Source organism: Bidens hawaiensis, unplaced genomic scaffold (assembly GCF_021521415.1).
Source record: "Bidens hawaiensis isolate Kalapana, Puna unplaced genomic scaffold, B.hawaiensis_p1.1 tig00064169_1, whole genome shotgun sequence".
Lineage (NCBI taxonomy): Eukaryota > Viridiplantae > Streptophyta > Magnoliopsida > Asterales > Asteraceae > Bidens > Bidens hawaiensis.
In genome coordinates, this window is record NW_027506547.1 from 23,213 (window position 1) to 43,702 (window position 20,490).

The 20,490-nt window shown below is 42.6% G+C and overlaps 2 protein-coding genes across 2 annotated transcripts; one reads left to right on the top strand and one right to left on the bottom strand.

The window, feature by feature from the left end:
* Window positions 1–4,375: 4,375 nt before the first annotated feature.
* LOC143618146 (folate transporter 1, chloroplastic-like) lies at window positions 4,376–11,074 on the top strand. Its single transcript, XM_077090459.1, has 11 exons — window positions 4,376–4,548; window positions 4,630–4,706; window positions 5,081–5,157; window positions 5,285–5,375; window positions 5,463–5,556; window positions 5,624–5,697; window positions 10,097–10,204; window positions 10,295–10,366; window positions 10,462–10,482; window positions 10,572–10,639; window positions 10,754–11,074. The coding sequence occupies exons 1-11, from the start codon at window positions 4,443–4,445 to the stop codon at window positions 10,866–10,868; spliced, it is 903 nt and encodes a 300-aa protein (XP_076946574.1). The 5' UTR covers window positions 4,376–4,442; the 3' UTR covers window positions 10,869–11,074.
* Window positions 11,075–11,135: 61 nt separating this feature from the next.
* Window positions 11,136–12,465, bottom strand: LOC143618147 (putative ubiquitin-conjugating enzyme E2 16). The gene is made up of 6 exons (XM_077090460.1): window positions 12,387–12,465; window positions 12,095–12,198; window positions 11,685–11,787; window positions 11,541–11,604; window positions 11,365–11,453; window positions 11,136–11,275 (listed from the first exon to the last, which is right to left on the bottom strand). The coding sequence occupies exons 1-6, from the start codon at window positions 12,414–12,416 to the stop codon at window positions 11,180–11,182; spliced, it is 486 nt and encodes a 161-aa protein (XP_076946575.1). The 5' UTR covers window positions 12,417–12,465; the 3' UTR covers window positions 11,136–11,179.
* Window positions 12,466–20,490: the final 8,025 nt, after the last annotated feature.

Here is a 20,490-nt window from a genome sequence, read left to right on the forward strand (position 1 = left end):
TCACTTGTATAGATTCTTCACGAGGTTTTGGTAGTTTCGGACATAGTGAACAGTCATGTTAAACCACCAATTCCGCCTTGAAGTTTCAAACAGGCTAGTTCTCAACATTCCCGCTATGTGGAGGTGCTATTTCTCTTTCCGCAAGCACGGTCCAGAAGATCCTTCTTGGTTTCAATTCCCTGCAAGTGCTAAGTATGTGAAGGGTTTCGCCTTGACACTGTACCCACACTCATCTTATAGTTTCTTTACTTCCAAGGTATTCTTGGCTTCAATTCCCTGCAGGTGCTAGGTATGTGAAGGGTTTCGCCTTGACACTGTACCCGCACTTGTCTCACGGTTTCTTGGGTACCAAAGTAAGGGGGTATATTCCCTCTTATTTTTGAATCTTAGAATCTTTTTGCATTTTTTTGAAATTCGAAGAGTTGGTGAAATGATAAGAACAGTCTAAACTGTTGAAGGGACGTTAGTGTCGTCCGACGGTTTCTTCTGACAGTTTCAGGACGTGCAGGAAGTTATGGCGACGTGACAGTATATGGTCATTCCAGACGCTTTTTCTGGCGCGTGGGCGCGAGTTTTCGGGCGCGTGGGCGCGAGATTTACGGCACGCGTCCTGTCGACAGCTATTGCCAGCTTGCTCTTTCCACGTGTCATAGTTTCATTGCACCTGCGCTTTTCTCTCTCCCCTGCATTAAATTCATCGCCTTCATTGCGATGAGTATATAAAGGGGGAGAGGGTGCATCTTAATCCACACTTTCACTTCTCTTCTAAACGATTTCCGGTGAATACTCTAACTTTTCCGTAACTACTTTCATGCATACGTTGACACGTAAGAGGGGATAAGAATTGTGTACGTGTGACACGTAACTACTTTCATGCATACGTTGCTAGCGAATTATATTAATGGCTTCCAAATTTTGAAGAATCTTTTTGAGATTAATCAAGGATTCGTTTTACTTTATTTGTTTATTTTCATGTAAGCACGTTTGAATTCTCTATAAAATAATTTAAAGGATTCGTTTTTCTTTTTCTAAATAAACATATTTTTTTTGGTCGAGAAATCCCTAAAATAGCCATATATTTGATCAAGGTTTTCTAATTTCAGCCAAAAAGCAAAATAAATTCCTAAACTAGTCATATTCTTTCGTCGGATTCGACCAAAACACTAACTGATCTGATTGAATTTTTAACCAATCATGACGCGCCACGTTGCCAGATGTTCCGTCGGATTCGACATTTTTAAGATTTTGACCGACCGACAGATTCACCGAAAAGACAGTCGGATGCGACGGTTCAGTTCATGCTTCCGTCGGATCCGACTGTTTAATTTGTCCGACAAACCCTAGATTTTTCAATTCGGGGTTTTTTTATTTGAGTTCTAGAGTGAACTAAATACTATGGTTGTATTCTCCTCGAAAAACTAAGCGATTTACACTATTGATTTGTTTGATTTTGTGAAGAAATAAGAAATATGGAGTTGAATGTTGGTTATGGGGATTTAGGGTTTGAGAGGTAGAAGATGAAGAATTCAGTCGAACCCACTAAAATTCAGTTGGATCCGATAGAGTTTTAAGAAATTTTATCGGAGCCATTAAAACGTTGACACGTGGCGCAATTTTTAAAGGTCTAAAAATTCAGTCGGATCAGAAATGATTTTAGTCGGATCCAAAGAAGTTTTTTTTGGCTAGTTTGTGTATTTTGTTTGGTCTTGGGCTATTTGTGAAAAACCATGGTTAAAAATGACTATTTTGAGGATTTTCCTTTTCTTATATCTATCTCTAATTCTTTATAAAATAATATTTTTCTTGCTTCTTTTTAAACCCAACAAAATTTTGTTTTTCTACTTCTTACAACCAGTCATACAAGATATAGGGTGAATAGTAAAAATTATAGCCATTGAGAGTTGAAGCCAATTTATTAGAATCAAGAGGTTTTCAATCCCCTGTGTTTGTAAGAATAGAGTTTTTGACGCTAACATACTTCAAGTATATAAACTAGTATAACACGATAGCAAATATAAATTATAACTAACATGCTTATACACAACATAGATATATTTGTTGAAAAAACATGTATTAATAGTATTTAAACCCAATTATTCAATTCATTTAAGCTCATTTCTATAGAAAAAAGCTTTTTGCATAATCAAAACCATAACCAATAAGCACATTTAAAACATTTAATTGTTAAAGCCCAATAAAAAAGCTTTTACTAAAAGCCCAAATTTGTTCTCGCTTTCGGCACAAAATTTACTGTGATTCCCGGGACTGCCCCGGGCTACACCACCCCAACCAATTTGGTTTGGTGATCTGGAAAATATGAGTTATCTCCTCGTGATTGATTTGATGATTTATGTGGCACTCTGGTTGTTTGGTTTCAAACAGGTCATGCCTCTAGAACTCTAATTGGGGAAATGGTAAATTATTACATAAAAATTTAAAAATACACCATTTTAGTGTATATATCCGGTATCTCTATACACCATAATGTTTCCAAATTACTTGTATTCTAAACAACTTTATTTGACCGCCAACGATCATGGAAAATACTATAAGTTAGCTTCATTAAGTGTATTGTAGCATTAGCATATCGTTCTTCTAGAGAAACTCATTCTTGCAACGATAAAGATGACATGCAAAGTGCGAAAATGAGGTGAAATAAAGATTGTTGTGTTGTGTTGTGTTTGCCGATCGAGCATGTTGAACTGACACAATGGTAGATTTGGAGTGATGGATCTTAAAGCGATGTTGATTGTTAGGCCACTAGGGTTTTATGGGAATAAGGCTTCCATTGATGTGCGGGTAACAAGAAATCAAATCGAAGTTTTATATAATTTACTATAAAACAAGAAATCAAAACTTACAATTATCATGGTTGTTTGTTTGTGCTAGAAGATGACCAACATAGATCAAAAGTGATTTAGGCATCACTATAGTCAATCGGAAACTAGAGTTTCGAAGAAAACATTGTCGCATTTAATAACCGTTGTGAAATTAGCTTAATAGAATAATAGCAAAAGGTTATATTGAAAAATGCTTAGGATGGAATATATATCAAGAGTCAAGCTTAGGATGAAATAGGGCTGTAAACGAACCGATCGAACACGAACAAGACCTTGTTCGTGTTCGTTCGTTAAGGAAATAATGTGTTCACGAACACTTACCAAACGAGATTTTATGTTCGTGTTCGTTCATTAAAGAAATTAATGTGTTCACGAATGGTTCACGAACACAAACGAACACAAATAAAACAGCAGAGTCTAGAGATTGAGACCGATATATTTATCAGTGTGAATAATGAAAGCGTGTAAACGAATTGAACGAACACAAACAAGGGCATGTTCGTATTTGTTCATTTAACTTTAAACGAACACGAACACTTAGTCGAACAATAATTTATGTTCATGTTTTTTATTTAAAAAATGGGCATTTTTGTTCGTTTAAGTTCATTTTTTTATAATCTAAACGAATATAACTGAACAAAGATAAATGAGCATATATGAACACAAACATAAACGAACATAAATGAAAATAAGTTAACAAATATAAAACTTTAAGTAGATGACTCATCCAAATAATATTTAATTATTTTTTATTAATACATAAACATACATAAATAAACAAACGTTCATGAACATAAATGAACGAACATAACATGTGTTCATGTTCGTTCATTTAATTAAACGAACACAAAATTTTTGTTCATGTTCGTTCGTTTATTAAATAAACGAACATAAATGAACTTCCCGCCGAACAATTCACGAACAGTTCACCCGAACGTTCAGTTCGTTTACAGGCCTAGGATGAAACATAGATGCCAATGATCACGTGCCAAATACAATTAAATGCAAACTTTGTACTACCTAAAACCATCCTATCTTATATACTTATAGCTAGGGATGTCCAAATTGTTTTACAATTGAAACTTGTTTGGTGCTCCAATAAAAAAATACTTGTTCAATTTTGGTTTGGTTTGGTTTGTAAATTTGTCAATCAGCTCGATTTAGTTTGCAAACAAGCCAAATTCAAGCAAAGGTGCATTCGCTTGTTGCAAGCTCATCTAACTCGAATTATTGTTTAATACACACACAATTATGCCACCATTGAATTTTCTACACTATAAATTAGCCCAATGCTAGCTCTCTATAAAGCCCACCATCTAAAAATACTCGATGTTGGCTATGTTCGGTTTGTAAATGAGCCAAGCACAAGTAGACCCTCGCCTGATTCGGTTCGGTTTATGAGCAAATACTTTGCATATATATGTTTTTTTTAATATATGTTCATATGTTGTATCCAGACGGGTCGGGTAATATTCCGGGTTCTGTTACGGATCTGATGGTTTTGAAAGGGGCCGCCAACTGCCATTTCTATTTTCTTCTCCTTGATTTCCTCCATTATTATTATTAGATTATTATTGTTAATAGCCGTGGGCAAAGTAAAGCATGACGGCGGATTGGCAGTGGGAGAACGCGGTAGCTGGCTCCGTCGCCGGACTTGCTACCGTCACGTTTTCTCATCCGCTTGATGTTGTCCGTACTAGATTCCAAGGTATGATTCTCTCACTTGTTACCTACTCTAATTATTAGAGGCTTCTTACATTATTAATCGTTAATTGGTTTAAATTAACAGTTTATGATGGCCGGAACCCTAACCTTCCGAATTACAAAAACACTCCTCATGCTCTCTTCACCATTGCTCGATCAGAGGTCCGTCTTTTTTTATTAATCTTATTAATTAATTATTCTACATGTTAAGTGCCTCGGCTCGAGCTCTTGTGTGCAGTACCTTAAACAAGTCAAAGCTTAGCTCCGGATTGACTGTGCCAAGTCAAAAAATAGTTAACTTAAAAATACTCTAGGCTCATTAAGGCCCGAGCTTGGGCTCAATAACTAAACGAGTTTTGTGCTTTTTATCAATCTGCTCGTGAATAGCTCGCCTTGTTTGCACTCCGGTTGGTATTATGAAGACATGCTTGAATATCATAATCTCCTATAAATCTAAGTTTTCTGATAACATTTTGGTCTGTTGCTTCATCAATTGTGGAATTGGATTACTTGATATGTTAGTATTCATTTTGCAGGGTCTCCGAGGGCTCTATGCTGGCTTTTTACCTGCAGTGCTGGGCTCAAGTATTTCATGGGGTCTATACTTCTATTTGTAAGTGAAGAATGAATGAACACTCACTCAATTATCTCAGAGGACTCAATGTGTTTGTTTTCTCGTTTTTAAAAGTTTTATGTTATTATTATCTGACTTCTTGTCACATTACAATTCCTGTTTATAGCTATAACAGTGCCAAACAAAGGTATATGAAAAATCAGGACGAGTCAAGTGCACGCATTCATCTTGCTTCGGCTGCAGAAGCAGGTGGGCTGGTGAATTTTGTTGCATTTATTAGTTGTTATTCGTTATATTATATTTTGAGCTATGTTGTTATTATAGCAAAATTGTTACTTTTTCAGGTATGTCTTCTTACCAATCCTGTTTGGGTTGTGAAAACACGGTTACAACTTCAGAATCCTCAGCATCATGGACGCCCATATTCTGGTTTAAGTGGTATGTTTTTTTGTTAGTTTAGCCAGGAAATTTATAATTTGTAATAGTTTGTATTGTATGATTGCAGATGCTTTCAAAACAATATTGAAAGATGAAGGGTGGAGGGCATTATACAAAGGGCTTTCACCTGGACTTTTTCTGGTTAGATTTGGTATCGCTATTCTGTTCAATATGCTAAGCGTTTATTTACAAATGATATATATGTAAAGAAGATGGTTGTAGTGAAAGTAATGTTTATTACTTGAAGGTGTGTGTAATAGATAAGCCACTACACCTATATATACACAACTAAACCCTAGCTAACAGCCCATAAAAGGCCCATGGGCTCTATCTAACCAAATGGGCTAAAACCCTAACTAAATACAATTAACACTCCTCCTCAAGTTGGAGCATAGATGTTAATCATGCCCAACTTGTTACAAATAAAATCTATCTGAGCTTTCCGGAGCGGTTTAGTTAGAATGTCTGCTAGCTGAAAATTTGTCTTCACATGAACCGGTTGAATGGAAGGAGGATCAATTTGTGTGCCTACTACCCGATCTCTGATAAGGTGGCAGTCGACCTCAATATGTTTTGTCCTCTCATGAAATACTTGATTCTTGGCTATGTGAATAGCTGACTGATTATCACAGTATAGCCTCATCAAGTCATTAGAAACAACCCCGAGCTCTCTGAGAAGACGACGAACCCATGTCATCTCTGATGTTACATCTGCCATGGCTCTATATTCTGATTCGGCACTCGACCGGGAGACCGTGTGTTGCTTCTTACTCTTCCATGATACAAGGTTTCCCCCAACAAACACACAATATCCGGTGGTAGATCGTCGAGAAATTGGACAACCTGCCCAATCTGCATCTGAGAACCCTGATATTCGACCATCTCCTTCTTCCGTGAAGGCACCTACACGACAATGACCCTGATCAGAGTATAATATGCCCAAGCCAGGTGAGGTCTTAAGATATCTTAAGACACGAAGGGCAGCATCCCAGTGACCGGTGTATGGTGTAGCCATAAATTGGCTCAGAACACTGACAGTAAAGGAGATATCCGGTCGTGTGACGGTTAAATAATTAAGTTTACCAACCAGCCGTCTGTATCGCTCAGGATCTTTCATTGGATCTCCTTCCTTTGGGAGGAGTTTCTTTGTAGGAAGCATTGGTGTATCAACAGGTTTACAACCCAGTAAGCCACATTCAGTTAACATATCAAGAACATACTTTCGTTGGGAGAGAAGTATTCCTTGTGGAGAGCGGGATACTTCTATGCCAAGGAAATACCTCAGTCGACCTAAGTCGCTTACCTGAAACTGAGACTGAAGAAACTGCTTGAGTTCGGAAATCCCGACCTCGTCATCACCTGTGATTATAATGTCATCCACATAAACAACTACGATAATCCTCTTCCCTTTCTGGTGTCTAAAGAAGACAGAGTGATCGTAGGCACTCCGCGTCATCCCAAACTGTCCCATAACACTAGAGAATCGACCAAACCATGCTCTGGGAGACTGTTTAAGACCATATAGAGAACGACGTAGTCTACAAACTTTCGAGGCCTCCTCCTCAACGACGAACCCTGGGGGCTGCTCCATATATACCTCCTCCTCAAGAACACCATTAAGAAAGGCGTTCTTGACATCAAGCTGGTGGAGCGGCCAATGATTAATGGCAGCAAGAGCGATGCAAATACGGACAGATGGCATTTTAGCAACCGGAGAGAAAGTTTCATCGTAATCAATGCCATATGCCTGAGAATACCCTTTTGCAACCAACCGAGCCTTTAAGCGGTGTAGGGAGCCATCCGGGTGTAGTTTAACCGTAAACACCCAACGACAACCAACAATACGCTTCCCTTTAGGAAGTGTTTCAAGATCCCATGTATGATTGGACTTTAGAGCCCTGATTTCATCTTCCATAGCCTGTCTCCATCCTGGGTGAGCGAGAGCGCTCGTCACATTTTTGGGAATCGGGTAGGAATCAAGGGTAGTGGTGTACGCATGAGATTCAGGAGATAGGTGGGTGTAGGCAACATAGTCCTGAATTGGGTAACGAGTACATGTCCGGGGTTCCTTGCGAAAGGAAATAGGTATATCGGGAAGTGGGGCACCAGGAGGATCATAAACAGGTGTGTCAGAGGTTGGTGGATCGGGTAACGATGTAGTAGTGAGAGGTGTGGATTGCTCAGATGTAGGCGGAGTATCGGAGGGTATTTCGGGGTCGTGGCCAGGTTGTGAATCAAGAGTCGCTGATGTTTGACCCCTACCCCGCCTAGCATATGTGAAAAGCAGTGGCGGAGATTCTGTCGGTGGGTCAGAATCAGTAGAGATTGGATCGGTAAAAGGAATTGACACAGGAATGGTGGGGATGAAGGGAGATGTGGGTATATCTAGGTCGGGAAACGGGTCAGAAACAGGAGTGGAACACTCGGGAAAGTAAGGAGACTCGTGAAAAGTGACATCGGCACTGGTAAAGTATCGGTGAAGTGATGGGCTATAGCATCGATACCCTTTTTGAACCCGTGAGTAACCAAGAAAGACACAACGAATGGCTCGAGGATCAAGTTTGATGGTTTTTGGACTATGGTCATGAACATAGGCGACACAACCAAATACTTTAGGTGCGAGAGGAAATGGATCATCGTTGGGAAATAGTATAGAAAACGGTGTTTTACCATGAAGAACGGTTGAGGGCATGCGGTTAATCAGATATGTGGCAGTGAGAACGGCATCTCCCCAAAAACGATGAGGAACACGTGATTGGATCATGATTGTGCGAGCAACATCCAATATGTGACGATTTTTGCGTTCGGACACACCATTTTGTTGAGATGTATAAGCACACGATGATTCATGAATAATGCCGTTGGTTTTTAAGTATGAAGAAAAGTCGGTGGAAAAATATTCTTTAGCATTATCAGATCGTAAAGTTTTAATGGTGGTGTTAAATTGGTTTTGAACATAAGCATTAAATTCTCGAAATATGGAAAATACCTCACTACGAGATTTCAATAAATAAACCCAAGTAGTGCGAGAATAGTCATCAATAAAGGTAATAAAATATTCAAAACCCAACGTAGATTTGATAGGGCAAGGACCCCATACATCAGAATGCAACAGTTCAAAACAAGAACTGACTCGATTGGGCACCCTAGGGGGATAGGGACGCCTGGTATGTTTACCAAGTTGACACGACTCACAATGAAAATTAAAAGACGAAAGTGGTAAATCTGGTCGCATTTGCCTCAGAACTGCTGTAGAGGGATGACCTAACCGACAGTGAGCCTCCCTGACAGCGGAATCACATAAGTTTGCTACAGGATGCGAAAACGGGGATATACGATAGAGACCTCCTGATTCAAAACCATTACCAATTACCCGATTTGTTCCTAGTTCATGAAAAACGCAGTGAGTTGGGTAAAAGGTCACAGAACAGTTGTTTTGTTTGGTAATCTGACTCACTGAACAAAGACTGGTAGGAAATTTAGGAACAAATAGGATAGAAGACAGTTTTAGGTTTTCCGAGTTACTGATGGATCCTATGCCGAGAACGGGACATGAAGATCCATCGGCAAGACGTACTGGCGCATGAGAAACATTTTGAAGACTAGAAAAAATACCCCGATTCCCAGTCATGTGATGTGTGGCTCCAGAATCAATCACCCGTGATAAGTCAAGGCTAGAAGGTTTACCTGAATGTGCCGAGCTGGTTTGAGGATGAGGCAACTGGGAGGTAAGAAACCGTTGAATAAGATCATGCTCCTCTTTAGTAAATGTATACATGTATGTATTTTCGCCCATAGTGATACACGAAACTGAAAATTGACTGTGAACAGTAACAAGTGCGGGTGGAGGGCAGGAACAGATTCTGGCGTAAACAGTTACTCGTCGTGAACAGTTAATCCCGGCAGCGAACAGTAATTCCGGCAGCGAACAGTAACTTTCCGGCAGTGAACAGTAATTCCGGCAGCGAACAGTAACTTTCCGGCAGCGAACAGTAATTCCGGCAGCGAACAGTAACTTCCCGGCAGTGAACAGAAATCCAGGCAGTGAACAGTGTTTTCCGGCATGAACAGTGTTTTCCGGAGTTGAACAGTACCGGTGAACAGTGATTTTCGCGTGAACAGTGCTCGTCAGTGAACAGTAGTTTCCGGCAGTGAACAGTGTTTTTCCGGCGTGAACAGTGTTTCCGGTGATGAACAGTCCGGTGAACAGTGCTCGGACAGAACAACAAGGCAGGAGCTTGTTTCAGATCTGAAGGCTGCTGGTGACGGCTGGTCAGACTCAGGTTCGGGTCAGATCGCGGCTAGGGTTTGGATCGAGAGCCGTAGCTCTGATACCATGTAAAGAAGATGGTTGTAGTGAAAGTAATGTTTATTACTTGAAGGTGTGTGTAATAGATAAGCCACTACACCTATATATACACAACTAAACCCTAGCTAACAGCCCATAAAAGGCCCATGGGCTCTATCTAACCAAATGGGCTAAAACCCTAACTAAATACAATTAACAATATACAATATGTTTATGCTATATCTCTTGCAGGTTGCTCACGGTGCGATTCAGTTTACAGCATATGAAGAACTTCGCAAAATTATAGTTGATTTTAGGCATAAACAGAACTCGTCGAGTGATAGTAGTTCTGATTTATTGGTAAGTACTTTTCGTAAATGATTATTTCATTCATTATTTGGTACCTTTATTTGCTTATTGATGAGCTGTTATCTTCTTATTTTCCATAAGACTACTGGTGATTATGCAGCTTTAGGAGCTTCTTCTAAACTAGCAGCCATCCTTGCAACATATCCATTTCAGGTAGTTACATTTGGCTTCAATTTCTAATTACTTTTCGAATCTATAATAAGATTATCTCAACCTTACGCTTCTTTCTTTTATGGTAACATTTTCAGGTCATTCGTTCTCGCGTGCAGGTAAAAACAAACACGTTTCTTAATTTTTTTTCGTTCTTCGTGACCCTTTCAACATTTGTTACTTATTTATTGAATTTTTTAAACTGCAGCAACGACCTAGCATAGACGGGGTTCCGAGATATATAGATAGTAGGCATGCCATGGAGAAAACTGCTCGGTGAGTACCCTATGTTAACGCTCGTAACTAATAATATTTTAAATAATATATTTTTGCTATAATATATAAACTGAAACTTCATACGTATACTGTTTTTGCCTATTCGGATTGTAGGTTAGAGGGTATAAGAGGTTTTTACAGAGGCATTACAGCCAACCTTCTGAAAAATCTTCCTGCGGCTTCAATAACTTTCATTGTGTATGAAAATGTTCTGAATTTACTAAAATGAACGAGGAAGGACTAACTAATTAATAGTTTAAGGAAATTTTTAGTAATTGTACCATTAACTTTCTTGATCAGGGAAAGCAATCATTCAGTTTTAGATGTACATGTATGAACATGTAAGCAGATTTTATTTATTCAGTGAAAATCATGCATTTTTTCATTAAATGATGCAATATTTGATGGTATAGAACTGATCAATTACATGATCAAAACCTGGTAAAAGTAGGTGTAAAGATGTTTTGAGTGAAACAAACAAGAAACATAATCTTCATTTACAGTCAAACCGAATGCTTCACGGGTCACTTCTTGTTTACACTAAACTTTATCATCATGAAACCACCACCTGGTTTCCTTGGGAGATCTACCATTTCTACACTTCTTAACATAGCGATCATTGTCTTCAGGGCGTTCCTGCATTCATAGATAGTGTTTACAAAAATAGTTTTCATCATCCGTTCACAAAAATAAATAATAATGACAGTAATAATGATAAAACTTACCTTTACTTTTGAACTTGACAGCATGGAAAGAATGCTTATACAGACAGAGCTGATAGCCATGGCTGGTGACCACGAGTCATACAAAATATCTGCAATTGAGAACACGTTAATTATGTCTTTAATTTGTGCTAACGCTCTACGAGTTAGAAAAAGTTCACGATTGTATGTATACTTGCCTAGACAAATATGGCCATTGCTATAAATGTGTGGATGCAGAGGAGCTGGATGCAAAAATATAACCTGCATCATTTTATTGAAAATATAATAAGAACAATTTCAAACTATATTATAGTATTATACATCTAATTGAAATAAATAACCTGAGGTGCTTCCATAGGATAATTTTCAGGTAAATCAACTTGTAGCTGGTATTTTTCATTAGCATAGATAGTCCCCTGAGCTCCATACACTTCAATCACCCACCTTCATACAAATTTTTAATAAGATTCAAACATCCGGACCTCTAGTCAGGTCAATCGAAAGTGTCGTTTCATAAATTCATTAACGTATATCAACACGGAAAGAATATTGCATCCAATAACCCAAGATGATGTCGGAAATCAGGCCCGAAACAACACTCAAACAATCAGTTTTCGTGATCAAACACCATATCACTGACTCTTTCTTTTAATACAATAATTTGCACCCTAATTATTAAGAGCCTAACCATCTATTTATATTAAATTACTTCCAAAACATAATATCTAAACAACTTTTTAGGGTTGACTACCTTTGAAGATTGTCGTTGACTTTGTGAAGAAATCCAGAAGGAGGGTTGACTTGCCACTCTACCAACTCCTTTTGAAGTCGATGGCTAGCTATCTTACTCAACACCTAATCAGTCATGCAACATCAAACTATATATGCCATCTAAACTTGACGACTGACCGAAATTATACTTCAAATTTATACAGATGAAGTAATTTAAAGGCATGATCGGAGAGTATTTACGTGTATTATATAACTTATGCGTATACAACACAAAAAGATATGTATAAATGGTAGATATGTTATATATGTACCTTGCGAGAAGTAGCGGAGGATCCGGTCATGGTGGCGAGACACCGGAAAATAAACAGACGGTGGTGACGCCGGAGAGGGTCTGCCCGCTGAAGATGGTGGTGGTGGTGGTGGCGCGACTAGTAATTGATATCATGAATTGGTGGGAATTTATTTACGAGATAAAGTACATCACTAGTCCCTTAAGTATCACATACATATCAACTTTTGGTCTCTAACTTTTCATTCAGACACCATTAGTCCTTATGAGCTATGAGTGTTTATATAGCTTGTAAGTTCGAAACTCGTTTGAATAAACTTAGAACAATTTTGTTCATAACTTGAAGAAACACTAATTGACCCCGGGCGGATTACGGATAATCTGGGGGTTAAATAGATGTTTCCCACGAGAGGTTAGACCCGGCAAAGATGGTTCTTCTGATAACCTGCAAAACAGACCGTGAGCTCGTCACTGAGAAGGGGGGGGGTACCTCCTTGTGACCACCCTCCGGCGTGAGAATCAGACTAGATTGCTCTTGAATATAAGTGTATATTAAGAGATTGCTAGAGCAGATATCAGGTATAAGATATAAGATACAAGATAAGATGAGATGATCATACCATTTGGGGTATTTATAGCCGAATGTAGGTTTCCAAGAAGGTGTAGCCGGCTGAATAGTATTCCTGTTCTACCAAGTGTGGCCTACGCACGTGCCATGCTGGTAGTTGGTGGGTAGGCAGCGGCCGACAGTGACCAGGCCTGCTGTGTACTATTCCTTTTCCACCAACTGTAGGCTATGCACGTGGTATGACAGGAGTTGGTGAGTAGGCAGCGGCTAATAGTGACCTACAGTACAAGAGCATGCTGCTCGCCATACTGTTGTCAATGAGCTGTCGTATCTCTGGTCAGATCTTTTGCCCATACCTCGTCAGGTACAGTACAAAAGATCCTCCAGTATCATACGGACTGGCTCATTTGGGATTGTTCCCGGCTTTGCTCATTCCTTCAGGTGACTACTGAATTATTGAGAGCTAAGTGCCTTGTGCGTGTAGCCTTGCTGCGCGGGTGGCCTTCCCTGATGGCTTGTATCCGCAGCTGCGGGAACAGGCGGAGTACTTCACCATTGGGAGGCATTTCCTGCGGGAACAGCTTTCGTACTGCGCGTAAGGACGTCACGTCTCTGAGCATGGTGGGTCCTGCGGATCCAGTTGGTTTCTGCGCAGACGTCTCTCTTCAAGGTGAGTCCTGCGGGTCCAACTGGGCTTTGCTGGGACCTACCTCTTCAAGTCCCCCCCGTCCAATGTTCTTCTCATGAATGTTTAATAAGTGAGGTGAACTTTTGGACTTAAGCAAAGGGTTTTTGAAAAATGTTTAGTTTTAAGGTTTTCCATGGGGATTCTTCCCGCGGAAGTCCTAATGTCACTTGCAGAAATTCCCGACTTTCCTGCTTGATCTTTGGGTATGATGCGGGTAGGTCTGTAACCTCCTCGCAAGTCAGGAGCGTTGAGTCCCACTTGTGTGGATTCTCCATGAGGTTTTGGTAGTTTTGAACATAGTGATCAATTATGTTAAAACCACCAATTCCATCTTGGAGCTTCAAACAATATAGTTCTCGACGTTCTCGCTATGCGGGGATGTTATTCCCGTTTCCGCAAGCATGGCCCAGAAGATCCTTCTTGGTTTCAATTCCCTGCGGAGCGCTAGGTATGTGAAGGGTTTTGCCTTGACACTGTACCCGCACTCGTCTTACGGTTACTTTACTTCCAAGGTATTCCTGGCGTTAATTCCCTGCGGGTGCTAAGTATGTGAAGGGTTTTGCCTTAACACTGTACCCGCACCCGTCTTATAGTTACTTGGTCGCCGAGGTATTCTTGGCTTCAATTCCCTGCCGGTTGCTAAGTATGTGAAGGGTTTTGCCTTAACTCTGTACTCGCACCTGTCTTATAGTTTCTTGGTTGCCAATGTAAGGGGTATTTTCCCCCTTACTTTTGAATCTTTTTGAAATTTTGAAATTCGAAGAGTTGGTGAAAGGATTAGAACAGTCCAAACTGTTGAAACGTCGTCCGACGGTTTCTTCTGACTGTGTCAGGACGTGCAGGAAGTTATGGCGACGTGACAGTACATGGTCATTCCAGACGCTTTTTCAGGCGCGTGGGCGCGATTTTTCGGGCGCGTGGCCGCGAAATTAATGGCACGTGTCCTTTCAATAGCTGTTGCCAGCTTGCACTTTGCCACGTGTCATAGTTTCATTGCACCTGTGATTTCTCTCTCTTCCGCATTAAATTCATCGCATTAATTGCGATGAGTATATAAAGGGGGAGAGGGTCCTTTGTAATTCACACTTTCACTCCTCTTCTTGTAAACGATTTCCGGCGAATACTTTCTGCCAAGCATTCTCCTGAAATCGTTCCTTTACCTCCAAACCATGTCTTCTACTCACGATTTCGAAGCTGCTGCCGAGGAATCTGACGTGGACGTCGAGATCCCGACGTCTACGTCTGATAAAGACGATAAGAGCACTGCTGGCGAATGCCAGTGTGCTCTTCCCACTGAGCTTTTTCAGTACATCGTCCGGAAGTTCATGCTCGAGCCGTTCGAGCCTGAGTTTCCGGAGCCACACCAGACGGTGTACGATGCCCCCAAGGGCAAGATAGGGGTGTACGCTGCATTCTTCGTTTATGGGAATCTCAGGTTCCCATTAACGAAGTTTGTATACCGTGTCTTGGAGAGGCACGGGGTGCATTTGACGGAGGTACACCCGATGGCGATCGCCAAGATCCGCCACTTTGAGTGGGTGTGCCTCATTCTGGGCGTGGAGCCCCATGTTGACCGGTTGATGACCTTCTATTCTTGGAGGTGCATCCAGGGGTGGTACACCTTGGTCAACCGGATCAAGGGGCTGAAGATCTGCGCAATCGAGCGCAGTCTTCGGTCGTGGAAGAGGGAGTTTTTTTATATCTCCGCTCGCGTCGTCCCGATAGCGATGACGTTTAAGAATGGTATAGCACTACCCGCCCTTCACGCCCCAAACTACCAGGAGGCGGAATGGTTCGCCAAGATCTCCCGGATCCAGACTCCGGTGTATAGCTTTGCGGAGTCTGGGATGGTGATGCTTGGGATGAGCCGGGTGTGGAAGGAGGCGTCACAGGTTCCCATCTTCCTCGAATACGGTTTGAACTCTGTCCCTTACGGTATGCTCTGTCTTCTTTGTTTATATAGGTTTGTTTTCTAACTATTTCTTTTATTTCAGAGGGGAACGACTTGCAGTCTCCCCTGCAGCCGCGGGAGAGTGATGGTCCCGCTCGGATGGGTACTCGTGCTCTCGATGAGAACGAGTTGCCCATCTTGGAGCAAACGAGGGATCGGTTTGTGGAGGTCTACCCGCCAGGCCACCCTATTCTGAGCGCCACGTGGCCAGGTAAGGCGTTATTCAACCCTCGACCTCTCAATGCTGAAACCTCTGCTGGAATTCCTCTAATCTTGTCATCTTCTGATGAGGAATCCGCAGATGGTCCTCCGTTGGTGCGGAAGAAGAAGGCTGCCGGCGGGAAGGGGAAGGCGAAGGTTGCCTCCACTGCCGATCCGGTGCATCGGTCTGATTCAGAGACCGAAAGCGAGGAGGTGGCGGGGAACCCTGGTGGTGCTAAGACCACTGCTTCGGAGGCTGAGACGACCGTCACCTCCGAGCAGCCCAGGACAACGACGGTGAGCGGCGTGAAAAGGCCGGCTCCATCGGGTTCGTCCCCGCCTGTTCGTACTTTTAGGCTCAAGAAAACCCGTAAGTACAAACTTCCTTTACTTTTTAACTTCATATCTTTCCGCCATTATACTTATATCTTCTTTGTGCAGGCGTGGATGCTACCGCAGTCCAGGGTGGAGCGGGGAGGAGCACCTCCGGACCCATGACGGTAGGCTTGGTCAACCTACCTGAGGCGATGACCCAGGCGGCTGCGCCTGCTTCAGTTGGTTCAGTTGCTCACCCAGTTGAGCCAACTGTTCCAACTGTGATGACATCTCCGCCGGCTGTCAGTGCCATATTTACTGAATCTTTCACTGAGCCGGCGGTGACTATTTCTGCGGGTACTTCCGTAGCGGCGACCACGGTTGTGAGTTCACCTCCGTTGGTTTCTACCGCGGCGGCCTCTATGCCTCCTCCGACGTCGGCAGCTACGGCCGATCCTTCAGGTATGCTTGGGGCTTCTCGCCAACCTCTGCCTCCTTCCCATCTGCCTGACCTCTTGGATGGATTTCCCTTGGGTTCAGGTGATGGGTTTGGCGGCTATCGGCCTGTTGTCGACCCTACAGGTGCGTAGGGTTCTTTTGGCCTTTTTTTTTTTATATTTATATATATCATCTTTTCCTAACTGCTTTTTGTTTTTCGCAGTGTCGGATTCCAATGAAGTGTATGTTCCACGATGGAACATCCGCCGAGGAACAACCCTTCGCACGCCTGTGGAGTGCGTGGAGTGGGCTCGTCACGCAGCTCCCAGTGGTGCGTTGGGGGAAGCAATGGCTAGCTACCAGGAGGGTAGGCTAACCAACGAGCTTCGGATTCTCCTGGCCCGGATGCAGTCGCGCGTCGAGCTACTCTGTCATGAAAACGACAAGTTAAAAGCAGCTCGTATTCAAGAAGTAGCTCAGGCGCGGGCTGTCGGGAGGAGAACAAGAGGCTTACCGCAGTGGCTGCGGAAAAGGAGAAGGCCTTCAAGGCCCTCGAGGTTGAAGTTCAGGCCCGGCTCGAGGCCCGTTCCAAGGCTGCCCAAGCTGTTAACGAACAGCTTCGGCTGGCTAAGGAAACTGCACGGAACGCAACTGAGAGGGCCACCAAGGCTGAAGCTGTTGCTGAGCCTCTACGCCTCGAGAATGAGGAACTTAAAGCCAAACTAGAGGCGCTCCAACAGGCTCATGATGCCTTGGCGATGGAAGACGCCAAGAAGCTCCAAGAGATCTTGCACCAGAGGGGGGTGCTTGACCACACTGAGCAGAAGCTAAAGGGCGTTGAAGAGGCTGCGGCTAAAGAAGTGTTGCTTGCCAACCTCAACAAAAGTGAAGCCGAACGCGCCCGTAACCAAGCTCAAGCCGCCCTCCAGGAGGCTCTGGTTGCTAAGGAATGGCTTCTTCGAGAAGCGTTGTCTCAGGTATGTTTAATTTCATTATATCTTTACGCTTTTCTTTGTAAATAGAAAAGGTTTTAATACTTGTATTTTTTCTTTTTGTAGGTTGTGCATCGGGTCTTCACGGATACATCTTATGACGATGCTATGAGCGCAGCCCTCAACGCTTCTCATGAGGATGGGGAAAAGACCGGCTTCCTGCTTGGTCTAGGGTTCGTTGAGAAAGGCATCCCGCCTTCCAACTTCCCTTTATATGACGTTGATACTGAAGCTGTATATGACCAAGCAGTGAATCAGTATACCGCCTTCCCGCATCAGGTGGTGGAGAAGGTGAACGAAGTTGCTGTTGCTGATGATGGGCTAGCTATCCTTAAAGCTTTCCTTGAACCGCCACGCTCTACTGATGGTGCGGGTCCAAGTGGAAGTGGTCCTGAAGCTTGATCCTGAAGATCCCTTTCCACCATTATAGATTTTTATTTTTGTATAGCTTCTTTTGTATGCGGGTATGTACCCAGCAATCTGTAATATTTGAATTTCGATGGAATAAAGATTATTTGCCAATTCCTTGCCTTGTTTATTTCACGCATATTTTGTTTTAACTTAGCAATTTCTTTAGTACTTAGATAAGTTAACTTTTCAACGTGGCAGATAATAAATTAAAGTTTTGCGTCCTCTTTCGTGATTGTGCGGATAAGACCGTCACTTGCACTTAGTAGGATGGCTAAGCTTTACCTATATCTGACCTGCGTGGAAGTTTTCCTCATCTTTTCCTTTGAAATTTTCTAAGTGTTTAGAATAAGTTAACCTTTGAACGTGGTAGATAATAGGCTGAAGTTTTGCTTGTGATTGTGCGGGTAAGACCGTCACTTGCACTTAGTAGGATGGCTAACCTTTACCTACATCTGACCTGCGTGTAGGTTTTCCTCATCGTTCTGTTAGAAATTTTCTAAGTATTTTGAATAAGTTAACCGTTCGACGCGTGGTTGTCAATAGGTTAGTTCGGTTTCTTCTATCATGATTTGTGCGGTTAGGACCGGCACTTTCATTTAGTGGGATCACCAAACTTTACCTATGACTGACCTGCGTGAAAGTTTGTCGTTTTTTGTGTTTATGCGGGTTTTGCCGCCTTCCACAAGCAACAATTTCTTTATACTTATTTATGCGGTGAAAGCCGGCATCAGTGTTGAATAAATTAACCGTTCGACGCGCGGTTGTCAATGGGTTCAGTTTATCATGATTTGTGCGGTTAGGACCGGCACTTTCAGTTAGTGGGATCACCAAACTTTACCTATGACTGACCTGCGTGAAGGTTTGTCGTTTTTTGTGTTTATGCGGGTTTTGCCGCATTCCACAAGTAACGACTTCTTTCCCACTTATGTATGCGGTTAAGACTGGCATATCAGTGTGGAAAGTTCATAAGTATAAATGTAAGATTATCAGCATCAATGTTCTAAGGAGAATCATTTCCATTAGAAGTGGCTCTGGGCCTTTTCTTTACAAGTTTGGAATTGATCTACATGCAAACTGTGTAATTGAGCTCCCTTCCATGTTGTTGGGATGGGAGTGCCATCGAGCCGATATGCACCTGGTTCGGGATCTCGTTGTTTACGCAGTATGTAGTCTCCAACATTGAAGCTGCAATTTCATTCGTGTTTTCCCCAGCTGGGGTTCTACACGCATCGGCCTGCTCAGCGTTCGTTACGCCACGAGGTGCGCGAGCGTCCCATCTCTGACAAATGCTTCGACGATGTCCTTCACTTCTGTGCATTCTTCAGTGTTGTGGCCTTTTGTCCTGTGAAAGTCACAGTATTTGCTCCGATCAGCATTGTGACGATGTCGGATTATTGGAGCCTTTGGCCATGGGAGCTCCTCAGTGGCGAATATCTCGGTGACGCTTTTGGTGAGTGGCGTCCATCTGGAGTTCTGGTTCGACTGTACGTTATCCCTTCCGCCTAACCGATGTTGCAAGCCGGATGAGGTGTCAAAGTTTACCCTTGACTGCCAAATGCCTAGCTTCCGCTTTTTGTTTAGTCGGGCGGTAAGGATGTTGTCTTCTCTTGTTTTCTGGGTGTAGAGGTTTGTGCTCTGGGGGAGATCTCTACCCAGTTGCTTTTCCGTTTCCGCAAAGCGTTTAGCTGCTGTCATGATGGCATCCCATGTGGATGGCATGCCATCTCTACCCGTTAAGGTGCGGATGAGCTCTGGGTCGTTCGCGCCCTGGATGAAAGCAGCGCGAACAAGATCTTCGCTGATATTACCCAGACTTAGCTTCTTTGAGTTGAAGCGAGTGATGAAGTCTGGCAAAGATTCATCTTTTTCTCGAATGCAATTGAGGATTGTCCATTGCTCATCGGTATACTTTCTTTGTTGGCTGAAGTGTTGGCTAAACTTCTGCTTGAAGTCTTCCCAATCGTAGATGTGGTGGACCGGTAGACGATCGAACCACGCTCTAGCTCCCCCAACAAGCGTCATTTGGAACATGTAACACCACGTAGGTTCCGTCCAACTACTGACGGTTGCCCCCGCTATGAACCTGTTCAAATGATCGTCTGGATCAGATATACCATCGTAAGTGCCGATGTTGGACATCTGTTTGGCACTTTTCGGGACGATTGCTTCCGCAATGTCCCTTGCAAATTTGGACGTTCCCGCCTTTGCAACAGTTGGTGTAAATGTTTTGGAGAAGTCACGTGGGTTTCCACCCGCGTTTTTTGGTTTGAAGGTTTCTCCAAAACGCCTTCTCGGTTGGGAGTCCGTTTCCTTACGCTTCCCTTTCGCCCTATGACGAGGGTTTGCGTCACTATCGGATTCCTCCGAATCATCGTCCAAGTACTCTCCGAATTCCTCAGGCTGTTGGAGTGAACGTAAGCGTTCATCCAACTCAGCTTGGAATTCTTTTTGACGTGCTTCCGCCCACGCTTTAACTTCATCGAGTGTTTGGCGGGGGAGCCTCGTTCTTTGTCTCTCTAACTGGGTATCGGTGAATCCTAGTGAGAGATTATTTACTGCACT

Excerpts from the sequence above, each read along its gene's own strand:
- LOC143618146 (XM_077090459.1), top strand. The coding sequence starts at position 4,443 with ATGACGGCGGATTGGCAGTGGGAGAACGCGGTAGCTGGCTCCGTCGCC. Across the intron at positions 5,557-5,623 it reads CCCATATTCTGGTTTAAGTG|ATGCTTTCAAAACAATATTG; the intron begins GTATGTTTTTTT and ends GTATGATTGCAG. Across the intron at positions 5,698-10,096 it reads TTTCACCTGGACTTTTTCTG|GTTGCTCACGGTGCGATTCA; the intron begins GTTAGATTTGGT and ends TATCTCTTGCAG.
- LOC143618147 (XM_077090460.1), bottom strand. The coding sequence starts at position 12,416 with ATGACCGGATCCTCCGCTACTTCTCGCAAG. Across the intron at positions 11,788-12,094 it reads GTCAACGACAATCTTCAAAG|GTGGGTGATTGAAGTGTATG; the intron begins GTAGTCAACCCT and ends ATTTGTATGAAG. Across the intron at positions 11,605-11,684 it reads ATCCTATGGAAGCACCTCAG|GTTATATTTTTGCATCCAGC; the intron begins GTTATTTATTTC and ends AAAATGATGCAG.